The sequence below is a fragment of the Varanus komodoensis genome, unplaced genomic scaffold (genome assembly GCF_004798865.1).
Source record: "Varanus komodoensis strain SLA01 unplaced genomic scaffold, ASM479886v1 scaffold14_1, whole genome shotgun sequence".
Lineage (NCBI taxonomy): Eukaryota > Metazoa > Chordata > Lepidosauria > Squamata > Varanidae > Varanus > Varanus komodoensis.
This window is the reverse complement of record NW_025335438.1, coordinates 23,908,895-23,930,090: the sequence shown is the minus strand read 5'-3', so window position 1 is coordinate 23,930,090 and position 21,196 is coordinate 23,908,895. Positions and strand designations below refer to the sequence as shown.

At 40.8% G+C, this 21,196-nt stretch overlaps 1 protein-coding gene across 1 annotated transcript; it reads right to left on the bottom strand.

The window, feature by feature from the left end:
- Nucleotides 1-6,263: 6,263 nt before the first annotated feature.
- Nucleotides 6,264-20,044, bottom strand: AQP4 (aquaporin 4). The gene is made up of 4 exons (XM_044423968.1): nucleotides 19,634-20,044; nucleotides 14,732-14,896; nucleotides 12,531-12,611; nucleotides 6,264-7,166 (listed from the first exon to the last, which is right to left on the bottom strand). The coding sequence occupies exons 1-4, from the start codon at nucleotides 20,012-20,014 to the stop codon at nucleotides 6,888-6,890; spliced, it is 906 nt and encodes a 301-aa protein (XP_044279903.1). The 5' UTR covers nucleotides 20,015-20,044; the 3' UTR covers nucleotides 6,264-6,887.
- Between the last annotated feature and the right edge of the window lie 1,152 nt (nucleotides 20,045-21,196).

Here is a 21,196-nt window from a genome sequence, read left to right as displayed (position 1 = left end):
GATATAGCAGAGAAGACTTATGATCTGAATTAACAAAGGATTTTTGAGAAAACCAAATGAACCTTGAGTAAGTCTGACCTCCCCAGATTAACTAATGTGACCCTTTTGATAAAAAGCAATTCACACAACATACACAAAATAACTTGACTTCACTGGAGCATAAACTGAGAAGAGTGCACATGCTTTATGTATGCAACAATGGCACAACTTTGAGACATTCAAGAAAAACATGTTCCTTCAAGAAATGCAGGTTGCAAAATAATAGAGTTAACCAACTATGACTTCAACCAATTCCACTGGGGCATTTGTTTGGTGTGGTTAGGTGGCACAATGCAAAGCCATCTAAAATAATCAGGGCCTTGATAATCTTCTCTTGAAGAACTATAATGCAAGGTGTAGTTCCAAAAGAAGACTTTTGAAGGAGAAGATTTAGAAGTTTATAAAATCATGAATAAGAAGGAAGTATTTATTCTCCAGTTGCAAGACTATGGAGTCATGTCTTAAGCTGATGGGTAGCAAGTTTAAGGTCAAGGAAAAGTGACCAACATAGGCCATGGTAACTTGTACAAATTGATTGCCACAAGGGAATTGTGATGACTTCTAGGATTTATAAAATGTAAAATCAATATGAGTTCTGTTCACTGGGGCAGGGATTTTTTTCTTAAATTCTACTTAGCTAGAACAGCAATTACATATTTATAATCAGTATATTTCTGGCTAGTGAATGATGGGACAGACAACTGGGAATGGATATCACAATAATCTTGCCCTGATTATCAATTTTCTTGGGGCTCTTGGTTAGCCATTGTGAGAAGATCAAATATTAAAGCAGATAAACTTTTATTCTGATTAAATGTGACAGTTCCAACAGTTCCAAATGTTAGAGGTATGTTGTCTAAAAACAACATTCAGAGAAGAATAACATCCTGATCTTTCGAACATCTCCAATCAAATGAAGTAACCAGGTTACTTATTTTTGACAGCAGTTGTCTTGAGATGGCTTCTCTGCCTCACCTACCTTTTTATTGTGATTACAATGTATAAAACAATCAAATCTAAATCAATGTATCTGAGACCAATGAATTAATTAGTTATGGAAGACCCTACCATAACCTACATAACTAGAACTGTATATAGTGTAAGGTTCATGGCTTCTATCCAAAGAATTGCAAGTGTGCTGAGAACATTCTTCAACTGCTACACAGAATTAGAGTTTCCAGGGAAGAGGGAATGATTACTGAGCCAAGCTAAATATTTTCTAAATATACCCTTTATATTAGAAAAAACTCCCATTTTTCATTTATTTTTCAATATTTATATACAATTAGGTTGATTTGACATTAGTGACAAATGATGTCAGGCAAAAATTCCTTCAAAAATAGCTTGTTTTCCATCCTGGAGTATTTTTAGAATGTTCTCCTCTACCAAGGTATGTCTATACATTGCATATAGAAACAATGCTATTTCATTTAAAAATACACAAGATTGTATTAATGTATTAACAACATTTTTGCCTAACTACTTTATAACACCTCAGAAGTATTTCAAGGAGAAAATGCACAAGTGAATCAAAACTGACAGTAGTTTATTTACAACACATTACAGTAAAGAATATGGCATAATAGAAAGAAAACAAGATTAGAATCTATTATTGACTGTAACACATCTATATGAAGTAGATTATTCCAAATGTTACATACTGCAATTTATAATATTATTGTCACATTTGTTCTGATAATGTTGAAAGGGGAATATATGTATATGTACGTATATGTGCGCGCACACACACACACAGAGTTCATAGCAGATCACCTGTCCTACAAGTGGCAGATGATTTATTATTTATAAATCACCAAATATCCTTTTTAACTTTGATTTTGAATATTTATATGAGACTTTAGAATGATACACTTTGTAATTTCTCATTGTATCCGGGATAGCTTTGTCCAATCACTTTGAGCTCATTTGCAGAGTCATATGTGAGAAGCAGTATGCAATGCCATTTCTCCTCTTAATCCACATGCTTCTGGCACTGCTGCTATCCTTACTGGTAACATCCAAAGTTATATTTCTGCTTTATTTACCAAGTAGTTCCACTTAAACTGGTGCAACTCACAAAGGGTGAAAAAAAACTATCTGGGAGCAGACCCCTATGAACCTGTTGAGGCTTACTCTGAGTAGGCAAAACATGGCATTGCACTGATATGCTGTCTTTGCAGGAAATAGCTGTACATAAAAGGTAACAAGAAACATGCACAACAAAAGTGACATCCCTTCTATTGATATGGCACTGGAAGCTGGGTGTGTACACTGTGGACAAACCCACATCATTCAAAAGTTTGCTCATTATCCTTCCAATGTTCAGGTTTTCAAATTTAAATTTAAGAATCTTTAGGATAAAATCTTACAATTGGCATTTGGCCAGCTAAGCACACAGCAAGTGGCAAAAGTGCCTGGCAGAGGCTCACAGGCAGGATGGGATTTTCACTGCTGGAGGACTTCCCATGTACCCATGAAAAAGCAATTTGCTGTGAATGTTCCATTATCCTTCCAATGTTCAGGTTTTCAAATTTAAATTTAAGAATCTTTAGGATAAAATCTTACAATTGGCATTTGGCCAGCTAAGCACACAGCAAGTGGCAAAAGTGCCTGGCAGAGGCTCACAGGCAGGATGGGATTTTCACTGCTGGAGGACTTCCCATGTACCCATGAAAAAGCAATTTGCTGTGAATGTTCCATTGGCAATGGTGAGATATGAAACAGGGTGCTATTTATTATATTTCTTGCTTTTTTACTGCAATAGTAGCTCACATAATCCTTCTCCTTCCTTGCTTTTAATCCCCACAACAGTTCAGTGAAGTAGGTTAGACTGAAAATCAGTAAGTGCCATGGCAGAGCATGGGCTACAACCTGGACATCCCAAGGGCCATTCTAACACTCTAACCACTGTGCCAGACAGGCAAGTTGGTTTCCTCCAAGAATCTGTAGGATCCTAAACTCCTAATTGCCCTGGCATCCCCCTGGAAAAGACACAAAACTTCAGCATTCTTGGGGCTGGCATAGTATTTTACGTTCCTCAATGAGAAAACCACCTCCATCAACTTCCACCATGGGTACAGCAAAGCATTGCTAGTTTCTCTGCTATGCACACCATCCCCAATGTATTGTTTTTCCAACTTGTTTAAATATTGGATAAAAGAGAGGGCCATTAAGAAGAAAGCAAGGATGGTTACCTACCACTGATTTCAGAATAATTCCAGGCTCTCTGTGTTGGACAAAGTTGAATAAATCCATGAGGTGCTAAACTGGACCAATTTCTACTGATGAGAGTATGTGATTGGGGTGGGGTGGTAACTTGCAGCAGAAGCAATGGGCTGGTTGTGAGGATTAAATGGTTGTATGAAGTGACACCCAACCATGGGTTAATTAGTCCATGGTGAGGCTGTGGTGCACACAACCACTGTTTGGGAGTGTGCTGTGCAAACTCAGGAAGCATGGGTCATGTGGCAGTTAAACAATATGCAGATGCAACCTGTAGTAAGCAGGTGCAATGGCTCATTGTGGGTTAAGTAATCCAGGATGAGCCATAGTATATTGTCCAATCCCAGTCACTCACTAGCCTGCAGATTTTTTATCAGCAGAAGCCGATGCTCAAAAAGGCTTCTGTTTGATTCCTTTTGTATCTTGTGCTAACTGTGAACAACAAGGGTTGTAAAGCATCAGAAATATAAAATTCACATGTTAAATCATTTGTAAGACAGCCACAGAAATAACTCAATGTATTACAGTTTATGAAGAAAAAAGTAACATATCAGCACACTCTGATAAAACATTACAAAATGCAAATTAAACAGAAAAGCCTTAAGGCAAAAATACAGTGTGTGTGTGTTTGTGTGTGCATGCGCGCGCACACGCACACACATACACAAAGTGAAGTTTCAGTGTTTAATCAAACATTGTTATACAAGTGCAAAATAAGTCATCTTGTAAGATTGTATCCAAGCAGTTTTCTCAGGACAGTGAAACTGTGGTTTGTCTCTGGTAAATTCAATTTTGTAGTTCCAGAGAAAACATGACTAAGGATCCTTGTGCAGTTTATGACACTGGTAATTTAAAACTCAGGACCTGCACAAAACGTTTTATGCAAGGACATGAATGGAACAGCCTAAATATGCAGCTCTATGACTGCATGTGACATTCTCAGTTAGGAATATGATTAATTGCCATTTTTATCAACGGAGGATCAAGCAATCAAAAGTTGCCTAATCTTTCTTTCATTGAGATAAATTTACAAACAAAATTTCCTTTGACAAAAAAAATTAACAATGTCCTAACAAATACACAGTAATTTATTTACAGATCAGATCCACTGTTTTCTTCTTTTGAAAGACCCAACAATGTATTTTTTGTTTTAACTTTGCTGAAACCTTAGCTCTTTCCCCTTTGTACCATGTACAGCCCGCTTCATGCTGCATTCCTGTTTTCCCAATATTTAAACAAATGTGTTCTTTATCATGTTATGTCTGCTATGCATTACACAATGGCTGTATTCACACAACATGACAAGCAACCCTGCATGATTTATCCGACAGATGATCAAGCGTTTTCTATACTCCCCACTCAGTTCTCCTGGTGTCGGCACACATCTTATTAGCTACTGTGCCTGAAATGCAATTCCAAGGTGCATCGTTCCCTATGCTGCCTGTCTCTTCCTCCTCAGAAAACAACAGAGGCTGGATGGCTGGAATGGTTCCTACAGTTGTCACTCTTCCAAGGGACTCTGTAGTAGCTGCAAAGCAGGACTGTAGAAACCACAATTCTGGGTTCAGACAACATGAGAAGCCACTGTGGCATGTGGAGACCTTAGAACAAACTCTTGTTTCTTATAATGGTTTCTAAAAACCAAATTTACCATGGTGAAATACTGGATTTGGACAACACAACAGAGCTACAATGGTAAGAACCTACTATGGTTTGTTGAGTTGTTTAAACTCGACCACTGTATATTTTCCTACCTAGAAATTTAGTATCAGTATAGTGGCCCTAGTTTTCACACCATTTCCCAGGGCGGTAAATGTTCTCAGGGTGCGTTTACATTTTCACATGGAGCCAGCTGGGTGACTGTGGGCCAGTCACAGCCCAATCTACTTCACAGGATTGTTGTTGTGGGGTAAACGTGAGAGTGGCAGAAGGAGAATGATGTAAACTGCTTTGAGTGGTATATAAAGTGGTATATAAATCTATTTTTTAAAAAATCATTACAAACTCTTAGTGGGAATTGATGAGTTTTGTTCAGAGAACCTCAGCCATAGCAAAATGCAGTTCTGTCTACAATCAGAAAGTGTAAACATTACTCTTAAGCCACCAACACTTGACATGTATAAATGGTGCATGCACAATTCAGCACACAATCTTGCAGGCTACTTGTATGTTCTGGCTTTTTGATGCATTGACACATAACTGCTTCACTGATTTTATTACAGTGTGAAACTCATGTAACAATTGGACACACAATCACATACCTCTGTAGACTATGGCTTTCCAGTATGTTTACAGTAGGTATGAGCATAATGGAAAAGAAAAATCTGCTACTGCCACATGTAGCAACCTATATGCCTTGAATTATTTTTCCTACATAAAATGCTTTTTATATAGGAAATTTATTTGAAGCAACTCTAACATGAATCCTGTTGTCAATAAGAGTATTTAAAAGCAAAGCATCAGTTTGCAGATATTCTTCAGCAGTGGTTTAAATAGTTAATAAAAGTCTGATTGTTTAAAAAATCACATTGTGAGAAAAATGGATAAGTGATTTTAACATTCCAGTTATATAATACTGAAAAGGTAACACTTTTGTTTATTTCAATAAGTGCACTGAAAACAGAACAGCCTCCATCTTTTTTGATATCAGCATAGGTTTATTGGAGATGATCCACCCAAAGTTAACTTCTTTCAAGTCTTACTGATTTCAACAGGAGAATTAAGCATCTCCATAAGCACCTCATATTAAAATTAATTGAAATTCAAAGTGTTCCACTTTGGCTGGATTGCCCCACTACAAGATAAAGTAAATTGTGAATGCATATTGTTTTTGATATTTCTCTCAATAATATATAGTAAATGGCTAAGAATTTGTTCACAGAGGGCAAACAAAATGTTTCACTGTTTTGTGAGTATAATATCTTTCAGTTTCAAGACTGATAGTGATAAGGAGATGGCTTTTGAAGAATAATAAATGCATGTAGGTATCAAATGGCAAATGCCAACTCCTGCTTGTTTTTTTGTATTACTGTTTTACCAAATATAGCATGGAGGGGAAAAATAATATTCCCTCTCTTAGAAGAAAGGGAGATAGAAAAGGCCAGTGCTTTGAAAGGTTTTGCTACATCCTGTATGCTGGCCCTGTTGTTACTGAGCCTGCCATAGACTTTGTCATTAAAATTCTAATCAGCATTGACAGCAGCCAATTAAGTGTCAGAAGAACAATCTGATAGACACTGCTTTTCTGTGTCTATAGGCAACTTCATATAAGTTTCATCTGTCAATCAGATTGTCAAAGATTATGTACTATTTCCTACTCCTAACTGCCTGCATTAAATGTTTCTTTCAACATTCACTTGGGTTGCCAAGGGAGAAAGATTCCCCCAACTGCTATCCCTGGAAGGATGAATTTGGAATACTCTGTGAGGATCCCTCAAAATAGTTGGCTACCATTTCAACAAAATGGAAATGTGGTCAGATTAAACAGCTAATTAATTGCTGCCATCTCCTTCAATTTTAAGGTGATTTACATGTCTAATTTACAACAGATCTGTTTCTTTTATTGGTGGAAGGCTATCTGTGGGCATGCTACTTGACTGTTCTCCGCTTTCAGTGCTCCTTGCTAGTCATACAGATGATAGCACCTCATTGGTTGGGTCTCTCCCCTTCTTAGCTTCACCCCTCTCGAGGTCAATGGCATGGACCATTCCAGGCTTCAGGAGCAAGTCATCAGTCTCCACCTGGCTCCTGCTGTCTTCTACCTCTATGTATTTCCCTTTGGACTGCTGGCTTGTTTTAGTAAAGGCTTCTTTGAACCGTTGCTTGAGCTCAGTATCAGGACAATAGACATATTCATAAAGGGCACCCGCAAGAACTGCTCCTATAATTGGTCCCACCCAGTATATCTGTAGAAAATAGAGGGAAAGAAACTTGTATCAGAGCACAGAACAATGTTTCAAAGAACTGGTAGATGCTTCAGATTATTCTGCATAGTAACCCTAACTCCACAGGGAATCATCTGGCACCTATAGTGGGGTCCTTCTGGTGCCATCTAAAGTCCTTTTTATTTTCCCAGGCATGTTAGTCTTCCAGTATATATCTAAAACGTATTATTGCATTTTAGTTCTTTGCACTGCTTCTGACATTTGTCTCTTGCCTCACTGCCTTTTTGATTTGGGTTTTTCCTGTTTTAACGTTACCTTGTTTTTATGTTTTACTATGTTATTGCATTGTATGGTGTTATTTTTTGTTTCTTGTGAAATGCTCAGAAAATGTCCAATTAATGGTGGTTTAGAAACATAAGTAATACCAAATGAATTAATCAGCCAGGGATACTGTGGTCAGTGCCTTGATCCATGTTGCCCCCATGCTGTTGCAGGAGAAAGCTGAGCAATTGATCTGATTGAGCTGTATTTACACACACACACGTATAGCCAAGTTATATAAACAGAAGCTCTATATATACCCAGAGTGTTTTGCCCTTACAGAACACATACACACTCGTGTGTGTGAGAGAGAGAGAGAGAAAGAGAGAAAGAGAGAGAGAGAGCACAACAGCAGTGGTGCTGTCACGATTGGGCTGTGGCCTTGCCCATTGCTTGCATGTGACTTCCAGTGTGACTGTGCCTGCCCGGGTACCTGATCCAGCACCGACCACACCTAGAGGGGAGGGGAGGGGGGGTCGCTTTGGTTCATCGAGCCTCTATTTTCCTCATGGGGCTTCCTGTTCTCTTGAGCCGGGTCTAGAGTGCCTCGACTTGGTGTTGGGCGATCGATACAGACTGGGGATTCTGTTGGTGTACCGTGCACCCTTCTGCCCAACAGACTGCCTGCCTGAGTTGACGAAGATCATCTCAGATTTGGTGTTGAAGGCTCCCAGGATGTTGGTCCTGGGGGACTTCAATCTCCACTCCGAGACGGTTCTGACCGGGGCTGCTCAGGACTTCATGGCCTCCATGATGGCCACTGGGCTGTCTCAACATGTCATTGTTACAACTTAAGAATGTGGACACACTCTGGACCTGGTTTTCTCGATAGGGCAGGAAGAGGGGGATCTGAAGGTGAGGAACTTGTGTTTGACACCCCTGTTATGTTCAGATCAGTTCCTCATGAAGTTTGAGCTCAAGAGCGGCCTTTCCCTCTGTAAGGGTGTGGACCCGATTGTGTTGGTCTGCCCCCGGAGCTGGATGGATCCTGATGGATTCCTGAAAGACCTGGGGGATTTCCCGGTTGACAAGGTTGGTGCTCCGGTTGATGCCTTGGTTGAACTATGGAATGGGGAAATGACCAGGGCTACTGACACAATCGCTCCTAAGCATCCTCTCCTGCCTGGCAGAGCCCATTCATCCCCCTGGTATACACCTGATTACGGGTGATGAAGCAGGTTGGGAGATGTCTAGAGCATAGGTGGAGGAAATCACAGGATGAATCTGACCGAACACACTTGAGAGCCCAGTATAGGGCCTATGCTGTGGCAGTGAGGGCGGCGAAGAAGAAATTCTTTTCCGCTTCCATTGCCTCCTCACAATGCTGTCCGGAGGAGCTCTTTTGGGTGGTACAGGGGCTGGTTCACCCAGGCCCCAAGAAAGATCTTGTGCCACCCTCGATGGCCCGCTGTGATGACTTTGCCAAGCATTTCAAGGAGAAAATCGCTCAGGTTCGTCATGAGCTGGACTCTACTAGTGACTCAGAACCTTCTGGGGAGGCGCCAATGTTGCCATCTGGTCCAAAATTGATGGATGAGTTTCAGTTGTTGCGACCTGATGATGTGGACAATATGCTTGGACAAGTACGTCCTACCACCTGCTTACTGGACCCTTGCCCATCTTGGCTACTTAAGAATGCCAAGGACAGGATAGGGGCCTGGATCATGGAGGTTGTCAACACCTCTCTAAGGGACGGCCGGGTACCAGCCCCTTTAAAGGAGGCGGTAGTCCGGCCAGTCCTAAAGAAGGCATCCCTGGATCCAGAGATGGCCACCAATTATAGACCGGTAGCCAACATCCCGTTTCTGGGCAAGGTGTTAGAGCGGGTGGTGGCGGGACAACTCCAAGCACTCTTGGATGAAACTGATTATCTGGAACCATTTCAGTCCGGCTTCAGACCCAGGTATGGTACTGAATCTGCCTTGGTCACCCTGTATGATGACCCGTGCAGGGAGAGAGACAGGGGGAGTGCATCCCTGTTGATTCTCCTGGACCTCTCAGCAGTTTTCGATACCATCGACCATGGTATCCTTCTGGATAGGCTAGTGGGATTGGGAGTTGGAGGCACTGCTTTGCAGTGGTTTCACTCCTATCTCAATGGCCGATTCCAGAAGGTGGTGCTGGGGGACTATGGCTCTGCGCCATGGCAGTTATGCCATGGAGTTCCACAGGGGTCCATTTTGTCCCCCTTCCTATTCAACATCTACATGAAACCGCTGGGAGAGGTCATTAGGGGCTGGGCTGCGGAATCATCAGTACGCTGATGATACCCAGCTCTACCTCTCATTTTCCACTAATCCATGTGAGGCAGTGGCTGTACTGAACCGGTGCCTGGCCGAGGTAATGGGCTGGATGAGGGCCAATAAGCTGAAGCTCAATCCAGATGGAGGTCCTGTTGGTAGGTGGGTCAGGCTTCAAAATGGGGGACCTAGGCCTTGTCCTGAATCGGGTTGCACACCCTCTTAGGGACAGGGTTTGCAGCTTGGGAGTGCTCTTTGACCCAGAGCTGTCATTAGAAGCTCAAGTAACAGTGGTGGCGAGGAGTGCTTTCCTCCAGCTCCGGCTGATCCATCAGCTGCGTCCCTACCTGGAGAACGATTGCCTGGCGAAAGTGACACATGCATTGGTAACTTCCCAATTAGACTTATGTAACACGTTCTACGTGGGGCTGCCTTTGAAGACGGTACGGATACTTCAATTGGTGCAAAACAGAGCTGCCAGGTTGCTGACGGGGACTGGGCGTTGTTCTCACATAACCCCAGTCCTCTGTCAGCTTCACTGGCTTCCCATTGAAGTTCGGGATGAATTCAAGGTGTTGGTTATCACCTATAAAGCCCTTAACGGCTTGGGACCTGGTTATCTAAAGGAGCGCTTGCGTCCATATATGCCCTCCCGCCCCCTGAGATTGGCAGCAGAGGCCCTTCTCCAGGAGCCCTCCGTGAAAGATATTAGGAGGGTGAGTACCTGGAGGAGGACCTTCTCTGCGGTGGTGCCCCACCTATGGAATGCGTTCCCCAGAGAGGTCAGCCTGGCACTGTTGTTATTTGTTTTTTAGTGCCAGGCCAAGACCTTTTTATTTAAATGATATTTTAACTGTTAATTGTTACCTTTATTTATTGGTTTTTATAATCTGCTGAGATGTAAAATAAACCTTAAAATCCGAATACATGTTTGTTCTTTGTAAGCTGCCCCGAGGCTTTTTGCAAAGGGGGTGGCATAAAAATGCTTTAAATAAATAAATAAATAAATAAATGTTTCAGCCCATGGCCAGTCCAGCCCTTGAGCCAAAAATGGCTGCTGGCCCTTGTCTTATGCCTGTAAAGTTTAAATTATTTGAATATTTGGCCTTTCTTTGAATTACTCATCAGTTTAAATTTTGGTAAGTGGTAAGGGATTATAATAGCATGCATATGAAACTGCTGAAACATGTGGCATTTATCATGCCAGCCTGTTTAACTTTAAGCATTCCCATGTTGCATTGATTAAATCTTGTGATAAGCTGATTTATGTATATAGACATTGCCAAGATAGTTAACAGACTGAAATTGAATCAGAATTCAAGAAACTTATTTCTTCAGTCAGAAATACTTTTCCTGCTTTCGAGATATTTACCAAATACTTACCAAAATTTAAACTGATGATCAATTCAAAGAAAGCCCAAATATTCAAATAAACACAAGAAGCACCTCTGAATTCTGGCATCATCATCTTATAGAAGCCCCTGAAATTTGACTGGCTCACTTAATTGCTGCATAAGTTAGCATGCAGGGACAGAATTGCTTGAGTTTTAAAAAATCTAGTTTATTTTTTAGATGTTATGTGGTTAAATCCTCTTTGTGAGTGTGATGGCCACTTTCAACCCAAAGGTTAAAAGTGTGTGTGTGTGTGTGTGTGTGTGTGTGTGTGTGTGTATATATATATATATATATATGAGAGAGAGAGAGAGAGAGAGAGAGAGAGAGAGAGAGAGAGAGAGAGAGAGTTAAATTATAGCAATCAGGATGTTTACTTAGGAAGTCACAAATCCGCAGGAGGCTCAGCTGAAGGTTAGAGAAAGAGAAAAAAAATTGAAGGAAGAGCTTACAAAAGACAAATTTAGTTTGCTGAAGTGAACAAGAAATTACCCCCCTGATTGGTTAAAATTCTAGTAGCAAACAATTCATCCAAAGATATAAAAGCCTGTGATATGAAGGGATCGAAAGTGAGAGAAAAAAAAGGGGCGGGAGGAAGAAGGCCAGAAAGAAAGTCAAAATCCTAAAAGAATTCTAAGAGAAAGGACCAGAGCAGCTAAAACTGGATAACTGGATTAGGATGTACCCTAGGTGGCATTAAAATACTGATTGGATAAGGAACTTGGGTAAAATAGGGACATAGCCTAGGTATGTTAGCTGGATGTGTTTATACATATTTATTTTATGACCTTATTGATCTCCTATTTTTTGGTGTTTGGTATGTGTATTCATTTAGGCTTTAAAACTTTTTTTCTCTTAATATTTTTGTTTAGCAAAATCTTAAAGCTTTTTTTTAAAACTGGTCCCTTTTCATTTGGATTATCCACCCTATGTCTAAGACCAAACTCCCACATTATCTAAGGTAAATATTGGAATATGCCATTTTCTTTGTTTTCCCCTTCACTCATGGAACAGAATGTTGCCAGTCCATGGAAGTGATATTTGTGGGAAAATACTGTAAAGTGCAAGTTCTCACTGTCCTCATTCTGTTTTGGTTTAGAATGTAAGCTTTGAAGCAGCTGACATGCCATTCAGTGCATGTTTAGACAGAAAACTCCCACAACTCCCTGCTTTTTCCAGCCAGTCATAAACCAACACAGTCATAGGATGCCCTCTTACTGCCTTAGCCTGAGTCATGCAAGACAATACCAAGTTTAACAGAGTAACTTCAAAGAGAACAGAAGAGATACATGAAAAAAGCTTGTAGCAGTTTATAATTCTTAGATTTTTAAAATATAAAATATCCATTATCTTTTGAAAATCAACGACATATGACAATTTCAGTTGTTAAGTGTTCCTGAAAATTAAGGACTAGGCAAATATAATCACTTACCCAGTGATGTTCCCATTTACTCATGATAACTGCTGGTCCAAATGACCTAGCAGGATTCATGCTGGCACCTGTATAGCTTATCTGCAGTAAAAAAATAAATAAAAATAAAACATTGAAGGCAGGTCAGGTAATTATTACTATCCAACCATTTAGCATCCACATGCTTATTGTGTATGGGTAGAACCAGCTTGTTACTGGCTCTGCTCCAAATTTCTTGTCCAAGTTTTCCTGCCACAAACACCACATTCTGCTCATTTCTTTTGCTTCTGTGTCAGCAACTAAGGTGACCAGAAAGCATCTTTCAGCTGCACAGATTTGGCCGAAGGGCTTCCAATCGCTGAACTCTTTCCTGCAGACCTAGGTTTGTTCTTGGGAAATGAGCATGAAACAAAGGCAGGAAGTGAAGCCACAAGCCACAGACAGGGCAGCAAACAGTGTCTTTGCAGGACTGCAAACTCAACACTGTTCAATTTTCTTATCAATTTTGTTCTGATGCAGTGTGGTCAAGGTAGGTACATATACTGTGATGCTCAGTGATAAAACAGTAACACTTGTGGTACTTTCAGATAGATGGCTTGTGGTGTTAAGAATGAAATGCATTGTATAGCTATCGTCCACCCATTTTACTGAGTTTTTCTTTTCTGCAAGAAGACAAATGGAAAAAGCCATGGGAAAAGTGTGGAAGACTACCGTGGTTTAACCTCATAAAAAATTCTGTGAATGAGGCATGGCGATTGCACAATCAAATCCTCACCTGGAAGCATCCTGAAAAGCTAGGGAAAAGGACTTATTTCCATTACCTTTCCCCAGCATTGCCCTTTTGCTGCTCCCAGTCTCCTCTGAAGAAGGACAAAGGAATGCGCTCTGAACCATCTGGCCTGATGAGAAAACTTTGTACCACATAAATTAAACTGCATTTAAGCCAGGATGCTGTGCTCTTGGAATACAACTGAACTAGTGCTAGCGGTGCTGGGTAGTCACTCCTGCAGTGGTAAGCATTGAAGTGTGGATGGATATCATGACAGTTCCCAAAGTCAAAGCCCCAAGGAGAGCCCCAAAAATTCAGGCAGCTGTGTCAATCGGCATCAACAAGCCAGTTGGATTAGTTTATCTCTATCAGGAACATGTCTTTTGTCAAGCTGATGGGACTCAACATTCAAGACAGACACCTAGAATATTCTAGTTTGCAACAGAGCACAGTATATTGCTGTGGGTGGGGAGAGGAATTAATCCACCAACACTTAGTGTGAGAATTGTAGTTTTGCTTAGGGGACACGGGAGATTCTGTGGGGTGGGTGGCAGATGGCATCAGTGGCCCACTGAGGAAGAAAGAGTGCCTGTGCTGTGTTTCTGACAACCTGGTTCTACTGCACCCCTGAGATTCACCCCAGCTTCTTCTTGATTTGGCCTATTACCTCTGAATTTTTATCTGCATTTGTTATGCAATTAGTCTTGAGTAAGACTGTATTATTAAATTTATCCTGTGTTCATTGTATTATTCTTTTGATTGCCTAGATATATTTTGTAAATTCTTTTTTCCCAGTGTGAGGCATTTCATTAAAACTGGCATACAGATCAACAGACCTAAGCATTTTACACTGGTTGGGAGCACTTCCCAGGCCAGGCTATCCATCTGACCCCCTCCTATTGCAAGCATATCTGAGGTGTAATTTATTCCTTGTATTGGATGGGGATCCATCACAATGAGTGAACTATCATCATGGACTATTTATTTCTAATAGTAATAAATGTCACTATTCGTGTAATGCTTTTCATATCATTAGAAGAACATCACAAAAGTTAACTCAGGTTGCACCTGTAAGAGGAAACACTGACTTTATACTGCAGCCACTGTGGATGCCATATAACTGTAGATATGTAGACTTGTCTATAATGCTCAGTTGGGCCAGGTTTCATTGGGCACAGAAGTTTAAAGCCACTTTGCAAGTTTGCTGGTGTTTCCACTCAGCTATGTTGCAATTTTGCGGGTTATGCTAGGAATATTCCTATTCACAAATGAATCAATGTCATTTCAAAGCAAGGAGCTCTGATTTGGAACAGGTTAGTGCAAACATACTTGGTAAATTCAGTCTTCTTCAATAATTATTCAAAAGTTACTATGATTATGTTGGTTCATATCAAGAAACATAAATTTACAACTAGTTAGATAGAAAAGTTTATGGAAGTAGTTGAAAACTTACAGCAAATAAATGTCCTATTGCAACTGACAGTCCAATTGCTAATGCCACTGAACCAGTGACATCACTTCGTTTAGAATCACAGCTGGCAAAAATAGTAAAAACCAGCTGGAATGTAATGATCAACTCCACCAGTAGTCCATGGCCAGCAGAAAGATCTGCATGTACCTAGGAAAAGGAAACACACCAGAGATCTAGGTAGCATAAATAAAATGTGAACTTGTCTTGCATATGAAAATATCACTTCCTCCCCACAGATTAAAGCAGTTCTAAACCAAATGAGTCAGTAGTAAAGTTAAGAAAAGAAAGGGATGATGAGAAGAGTAGTTTGACTGAAAGTCTTTTAAATAGCACCTGCTTTTGTGCTACCTGGCCAGGAAAGCACTAGGAGTCACAGTTTTGAGTTGATTCTAGTATTTCCTAGATAGGTGGCTCAAAAGGTTGGTGCTAAGGGAATCCTTTAAATTCACTGGCCATTGACCTGTTGGATCCCAGAGAGTTCTATTTTGTCTTCTCCTCACCCAAGCTCTTCATATGAAACCCCCTATGAAGATTTTCCAGTTATGCAGAATAACATATCATCAATATGTGAATGACATACATGTATGCCTCCCTTTTCCGCCAGAGTTTAGGGAGGCTGTTGAAGTCCTAAATCAGTACCTGAAGCCTGTGATGTACTGGATGGGAGAAAATTCTGGATGATAGAACAGTAATTTTATTTTTATTTATTTATTTATTAAAACGTTTTTATTCTGTAATTCTGGAAATACAAGTTCAGGGGAATATCACTATCCTTGAACACTGAGGTTCATAGTCTGGGCATCCTCCTGCAACAAATGTCTGGTTTTTGTTTGTGGATTGAATAGTGCTGCCATTCTTAGGTTGATTATCCAGCAAACCCCATTCCTAGAGGAAGTGGATCTAGCCATGGTCTACATGACCACATGAACCATTCCATCATGTTTCTGTTAATTGCAATGAGCTCCATGTGGTGCTGCCTTGGAAAATTGCCCAGAAACTTTCATTGGTCCATCATACAGTAGGCAAGGTATTCATTAGAGCCGTTCTTAGGAGCATAAGAATCATGGCTCAGTGGCAGAACACATCCCAAGCATGCAGAAGATCCTTGAATTCTCCCGCTAGAGCTGGAAAACATCCCACATAAGAATTTGGAAAGGCACTATCAATAATTCTGGGACCAATGGAATAATGTTCCTGCTCTGTATCAGGCATCCCTTCTGAAGTTCCTACAGTTCTCTTATTAACACATGTTATAAGTTTTCAGTCCATTTCAGGGGCATATCGAATTATCTGTTTTGACTCTGAAGCCCTAAATCCTAAGCCATAGTCTAGTTTAAGACTAGGTTGTAGATAAGAGTCTCCTCATATATTGCAGTCCTCTTCTTTGAAATGGGCTGGTGAGACTGTCCTTGACATCTCACCAATAGATGAGTTGCATTTAGCAAGGACATGAGAGAAACTGATGGGCTTTAGACAACACAATAACCCACACTTAGAGGTTAAGTATAGGTTGTGTTGTCACTGAATTGTGGTTATTGTTGAAACATGTCTGAACCCAGCTGAGACACCAAGCAAGAGGAGCAACCCATAGTTCACAACCCATCAATAAACTATGGGTTGGCAGCACAATAATATATCTTTTAACCTACAGTTCAACAGCATTGACACTCCATTTATACTCTACTCTTGTGTGTGAGTTATCATGTTGTCTGAACCTGGTCATTGGGTCTTCTCAGTAGATGTGCCAATACTTCATAATTTCCTCCATGGGAAACTTTTTTGTCCTGACTATTTACATTGTTTTAATTACTATATTTTAATTGTTTTTGTTGTGTTCAAATCAACTCATATGCAGGCAATGTGATGTGATGCACATAATACAGAATACAATACTCAAAGAAAGAGAAATAGAGAGAGACAAAGAGGATTTAAAATGTTAAAATCAATATTTTTAAATATATCAAAGATGCAATTTAAAATTGAAATTATTTATACTTTTTGAATTAAATGTCTGCATACACAGACACACAGGGAATAATGGGCTCAAGTTATAGGAAGCCAGGTTCTGTCTGAACCTGTTAGAAAATCCTGTTAGAGCAGTAAGGGAATGGGACCAATTAACTAAGGAGGCCATGGGCTCTCCCACATGAGAGGCATTCCAAATGCAGCTGGACACCCATCTGAGAAGGATGGTTTAACATGAAGTCCTGCACTGAGCAGGGGGTTGGACCTAATGACCCTTTGGCCCCTTCCAACTCTACTATTCTAAGATTCTACACACACATACAGATTTTAAAATGTGAAATGATTTGGTAGAAAGCACCAGCTTCAGTCGCACATCAGAGTGTGTTACAGTACTCCTTAAAAAGTGAGCCAGGACCAAGTGGGAACAAGTCCAAACCTTAACATGGAATTACAGTCAGCACCTGCATTCCACCAATGCATGGTGGTCCTGATTTATATTGGAGCTAGTCACACTTACTCTAATGTGTATGTGTGATTCACAGCTGTTCAGTTACATGCCATACAATTCATGTAACATAGTTTGACTTCTAGGAAATGATCTTATGGCCCCTAGGCATTGTGTGGTGTGGGCAAGATAAGAGGAACTTACAGCCTCCATCCCTTCCTTCCTCAAACTACTCAATAGAGTGATCATCTAATAAATATGAAGAGCAGGAGGAGAGGGTAGGTGACAATAACTTCTGCTTCTCTTCCCAGTATGACCATAATTCTCCAAGTTTGGGCATTTATGGGCATCCCCATAGGATTGTGCTTAGTGATGTCGACACCAAGTAGCAGTCTTTAAATGTTGAGTTGGTGCAGCCAGGCCTTTTTTCAGGGGCAGACATTGTTGGTCACTTTCTGAGAGCCCACACTCTAATAGGAGCCACCATCAGGAGTCCCCAGGAGTTGCATCTCCTCTTCATCACTGTGACCAGCTTGTTCATCTCCCCCTTGTACTGGCTTGGACAATGGTGGTGCTGAGAGTAAGAAACAGTAAATGACACTGTCTACTTCCTCTCAGGCTCTCTACCTGTTGAGCAAATGGCTGGGATGATGAGAAAGCGGATGAGGAGTTGCCATTGGCCATGGTCATTTCCATATTCTACCCTAAACAATTCTGCATTACCACTGGGATTTTAATCTTGTAGCAGATGAGCTGGCCTGGATCAAAATTCACTTTCTTGTGCTTTTATATATAGTATAAGAAAAGAATTCTCATTTTTGAATGGGATTTTCACATGTTATTTTTAGGACAAGCCTGATTTTTTTTTCCTTCGGAAGACTGTAATTTAGCATTCTATTATAAATCCATTAATTAGCTCCAACTCCATTAATTTCAATTTCAATTAAAAACATGCAGCTCAAGTGTATTTGAATGCCCTGTGGCACGGCTAACTGATGGAATCCCTTATTAACAGAGAACAAAGCTGGAATCTAAGGCACGGTCTGTTTTAAAGAAGTTTGCCATCTGAAGTGTATGGAATTTTAGTTACCACCATAATGACATAGAATTTTTTTTAGCATTGTCATAGTTTCATCTTAAAAATCGCATTTCATGCCTGGATATTATATCTGATATCAAATTATTTTCAAAAGTTATTTAAAAAGATCACTATTAAAGAACAATTGCTGATGAACATAATGTAAAAGGTGCCAGTAGGGTACCTCCATGGCAGTTATGTAAAATCACTGCCTTATTTTGAATTAAATAATAAATACCAACTGTTATTCAATAAATCCTGATACAAGCTGCCATTTTGTGAGTGTACTATCTATGAAACATATGGACTGTAGCCACTTCATAGTGGTAAAACCCATGGGACTCATTCTTATGAAAGGATTTGAGATACAGTTGGTAGTTGCCTGCATACCAAGATTTATTTTTTAATATTGCACAGGTATGTCCTAAACCCATTCATTGAAATGGATCTCATGTGACCTTTCTTCTCAAGTTGACTAGTCAAAGATGGCCTTTGTGTAAAGCTAGTCAAGTGAACTGCATGAGAAATCACCATTCCGAATGTCAAGGCACCCTTTCACAATATCAGCATGCATATTATTTAACCTTGAACATGATATACTTTTTTGTTAGTATAAATGAGGGCGTTAAAGGAAATTTAAACAATGTCATTCTATATATAATAACTCAGAAATAAGTTCAATGTGCTTTACTCACAGTTAAATGCTTCTAGGGCTAGTGTCTTACAGGACGATGCTATACCTGTATTTGGAAGTAAGTTCCTTCAATTCCAAGAGAACCAATTCCCAGAGAAGCTGGTATAAACTGAAACTTTAGTCTTTCAATTAGTGTTCCTTGATCTCATCTCATAAATCTGTACTAGCATGTGTGTTTTTCTACACAAGGTTAAAAATGTGCAGTGCTGTTTGGATGAACGAGTAATTGTTGGTAATGTGAAAGCTAGGTAAAGCACATGTGAGGAATTTGTATGGTAAAAGAACGATTTTACCATTGTAATTGCAATTCAGACACGAAACAAAATGATCATTTACATTGCAAACTTACTGAAGCAAGAACTGCTCTGAACCTCATGAGAAGGGCAGTGGGAGAGAGAGGTTGAGAGAAAGAGAAGTACAGCTTTCATTATGGCTTAGTTCACTGTCACATTTCCCAGTCACAATTAGACCCTCAGCCCAATTCCACCTTTTCAGTCCTCCCTGAAGGAGTCCCATTTTGTCACCCTTCAGCCCTTCCTAATGCATAACCATATCCAATACATATCTGATCTATATTAGCCATTCATTCTATCCTACATAGGTATACCAGGCCGTCCCTGGATTTAAACCAGAGCCTCCCATCTAATTTAGTTTGTGACTTGTGTTCCATAAAAATATGTAACTCCCAAGACCCCCGCCTACCTGGGTAACTCCCAAGCCCCCTACCACACTCTGGGGGGTGACAAGGTAGAGAATTCCTGCCCCTGCGATGGCCCCCAGGCACTGGGCTGCAATATAGAAAACTGACTTGGCAAGGCTGATCTTCCGAGTGCAGACCATTGCAACAGTTACGGCAGGGTTAATATGGCCACCACTGATGTGACCAATGCACTGCACCATTGTTGCAATGCTGAGTCCGAAGCAGAGAGAAATAAGGACCATGTCTACAGGCAGGGGCTTTTCCGTTCCTCCCCAGTTGATTGTAGAGCCCAGGCTGAGGAAAACGAAAATCAGCATGGCCAAAAATTCTGCTGAAACAGCTTTCCAGAAGGGCTGAGTCCAGATGCCTTTAAATGCCGCCATGATGGCCTCACACTTACACAGGCGTCCACACTTACTGCAAAGAAAAACAGAGCAATGTCATGCACTTCCCAGTAGCCTTCAGTTTTGCTCTAAATGATCACTGCCTTACAGGTTCATGGTAACAATGAGAGGCCAGTTCGTATGGACCTGACATGAGGTGCTGACCTTGTCTGAGTGAAGCCATGCCCACCAGCACCCCTAGTCCCTTTAGTTCCCCAAAAGGAGGATGCTGTACACTCCATTCCCCGGAGGAGGTTGCTCTACAGCATGGGACTGGGCACAGGCACACAACTCTGCCCTTCAGTCCTGCTAATCTCCTCTGGCATCATACTGTTTTGGCTGCAAGGCTATGCACTGCTTAGGAAAAGTCTGCCCCTAAATGGCTGAAGATGTTAGTGTAAATTTCAACCACATGGAAACATTAAATTTATTTACTGCATTAAAATACCCTTGAGGTGCATACCCCAGAGTCTCCTTAGTATGCATACCAAGTTGCAAGTGCCTAGGTTTCACATTCTTGGTGCTATGGTGCTGACAGGCAGGCAAGCAAACGAAAACACATCCACTTTGATTGTTAAACATATCTAAGTGTCCACCAAGCTGGAATGGGGGCGAAGGGGGCTTTAAAGGCCTAGTCCTTTCCTCAAGCCCAGGGGTTGGCAACCCGCGGCTCCAGAGCTGCACATAGCTCTTGAATCTCTCTGCTGCGGCTCCTGCGCCTGCACAGCAGCCGATCTGGGACAAGTCTGGTTAAGTATATTGCTACATTCCTCTGCTATTGTGCAGGGAAAGAGTGGAGCAAGCTTCCTGCAGGCTCTCATGTTACACAAAACTGCTGCTGAAAAGATTCTCTTTGTCCAAATGTAATCTCCTTCATCTGAATGTTAAAAGCGGTGCTTGGGACCTGTCACAATTCACATCACTTGACTGTTTATCTGCTAATCAGTCACTAAACACACCTATATCTGCAATCCCTGCGCTGATTTACTGAGCTCCCCCCCACCCCAACCATGAATAAATCGAAGAAAAGTTTCTGGAGAAAACCAAACATTTAATGGTACGTGGGTAGATTCATTTGCTTTTACTGCTGCCGAACTTATGGGGTTTGCTGTTTAATGCATGCAGCCCTTTAGCACTGACTTTGACTCTTCAGGAAGCTGTTCTCCTATTCAAAATATATGA

What these genes read in the sequence shown, in the direction of transcription:
- AQP4 (XM_044423968.1), bottom strand. Translation starts at nt 20,014, where the DNA reads ATGGCGGCATTTAAAGGCATCTGGACTCAGCCCTTCTGGAAAGCTGTT. An exon ending in GGGGCTTGGGAGTTACCCAG is followed by an intron (nt 14,897 to 19,633) that starts GTAGGCGGGGGT and finishes TCCTTTTCCTAG; the next exon opens with GTACATGCAGATCTTTCTGC. An exon ending in GTAAATGGGAACATCACTGG is followed by an intron (nt 7,167 to 12,530) that starts GTAAGTGATTAT and finishes TATTTTCTACAG; the next exon opens with ATATACTGGGTGGGACCAAT.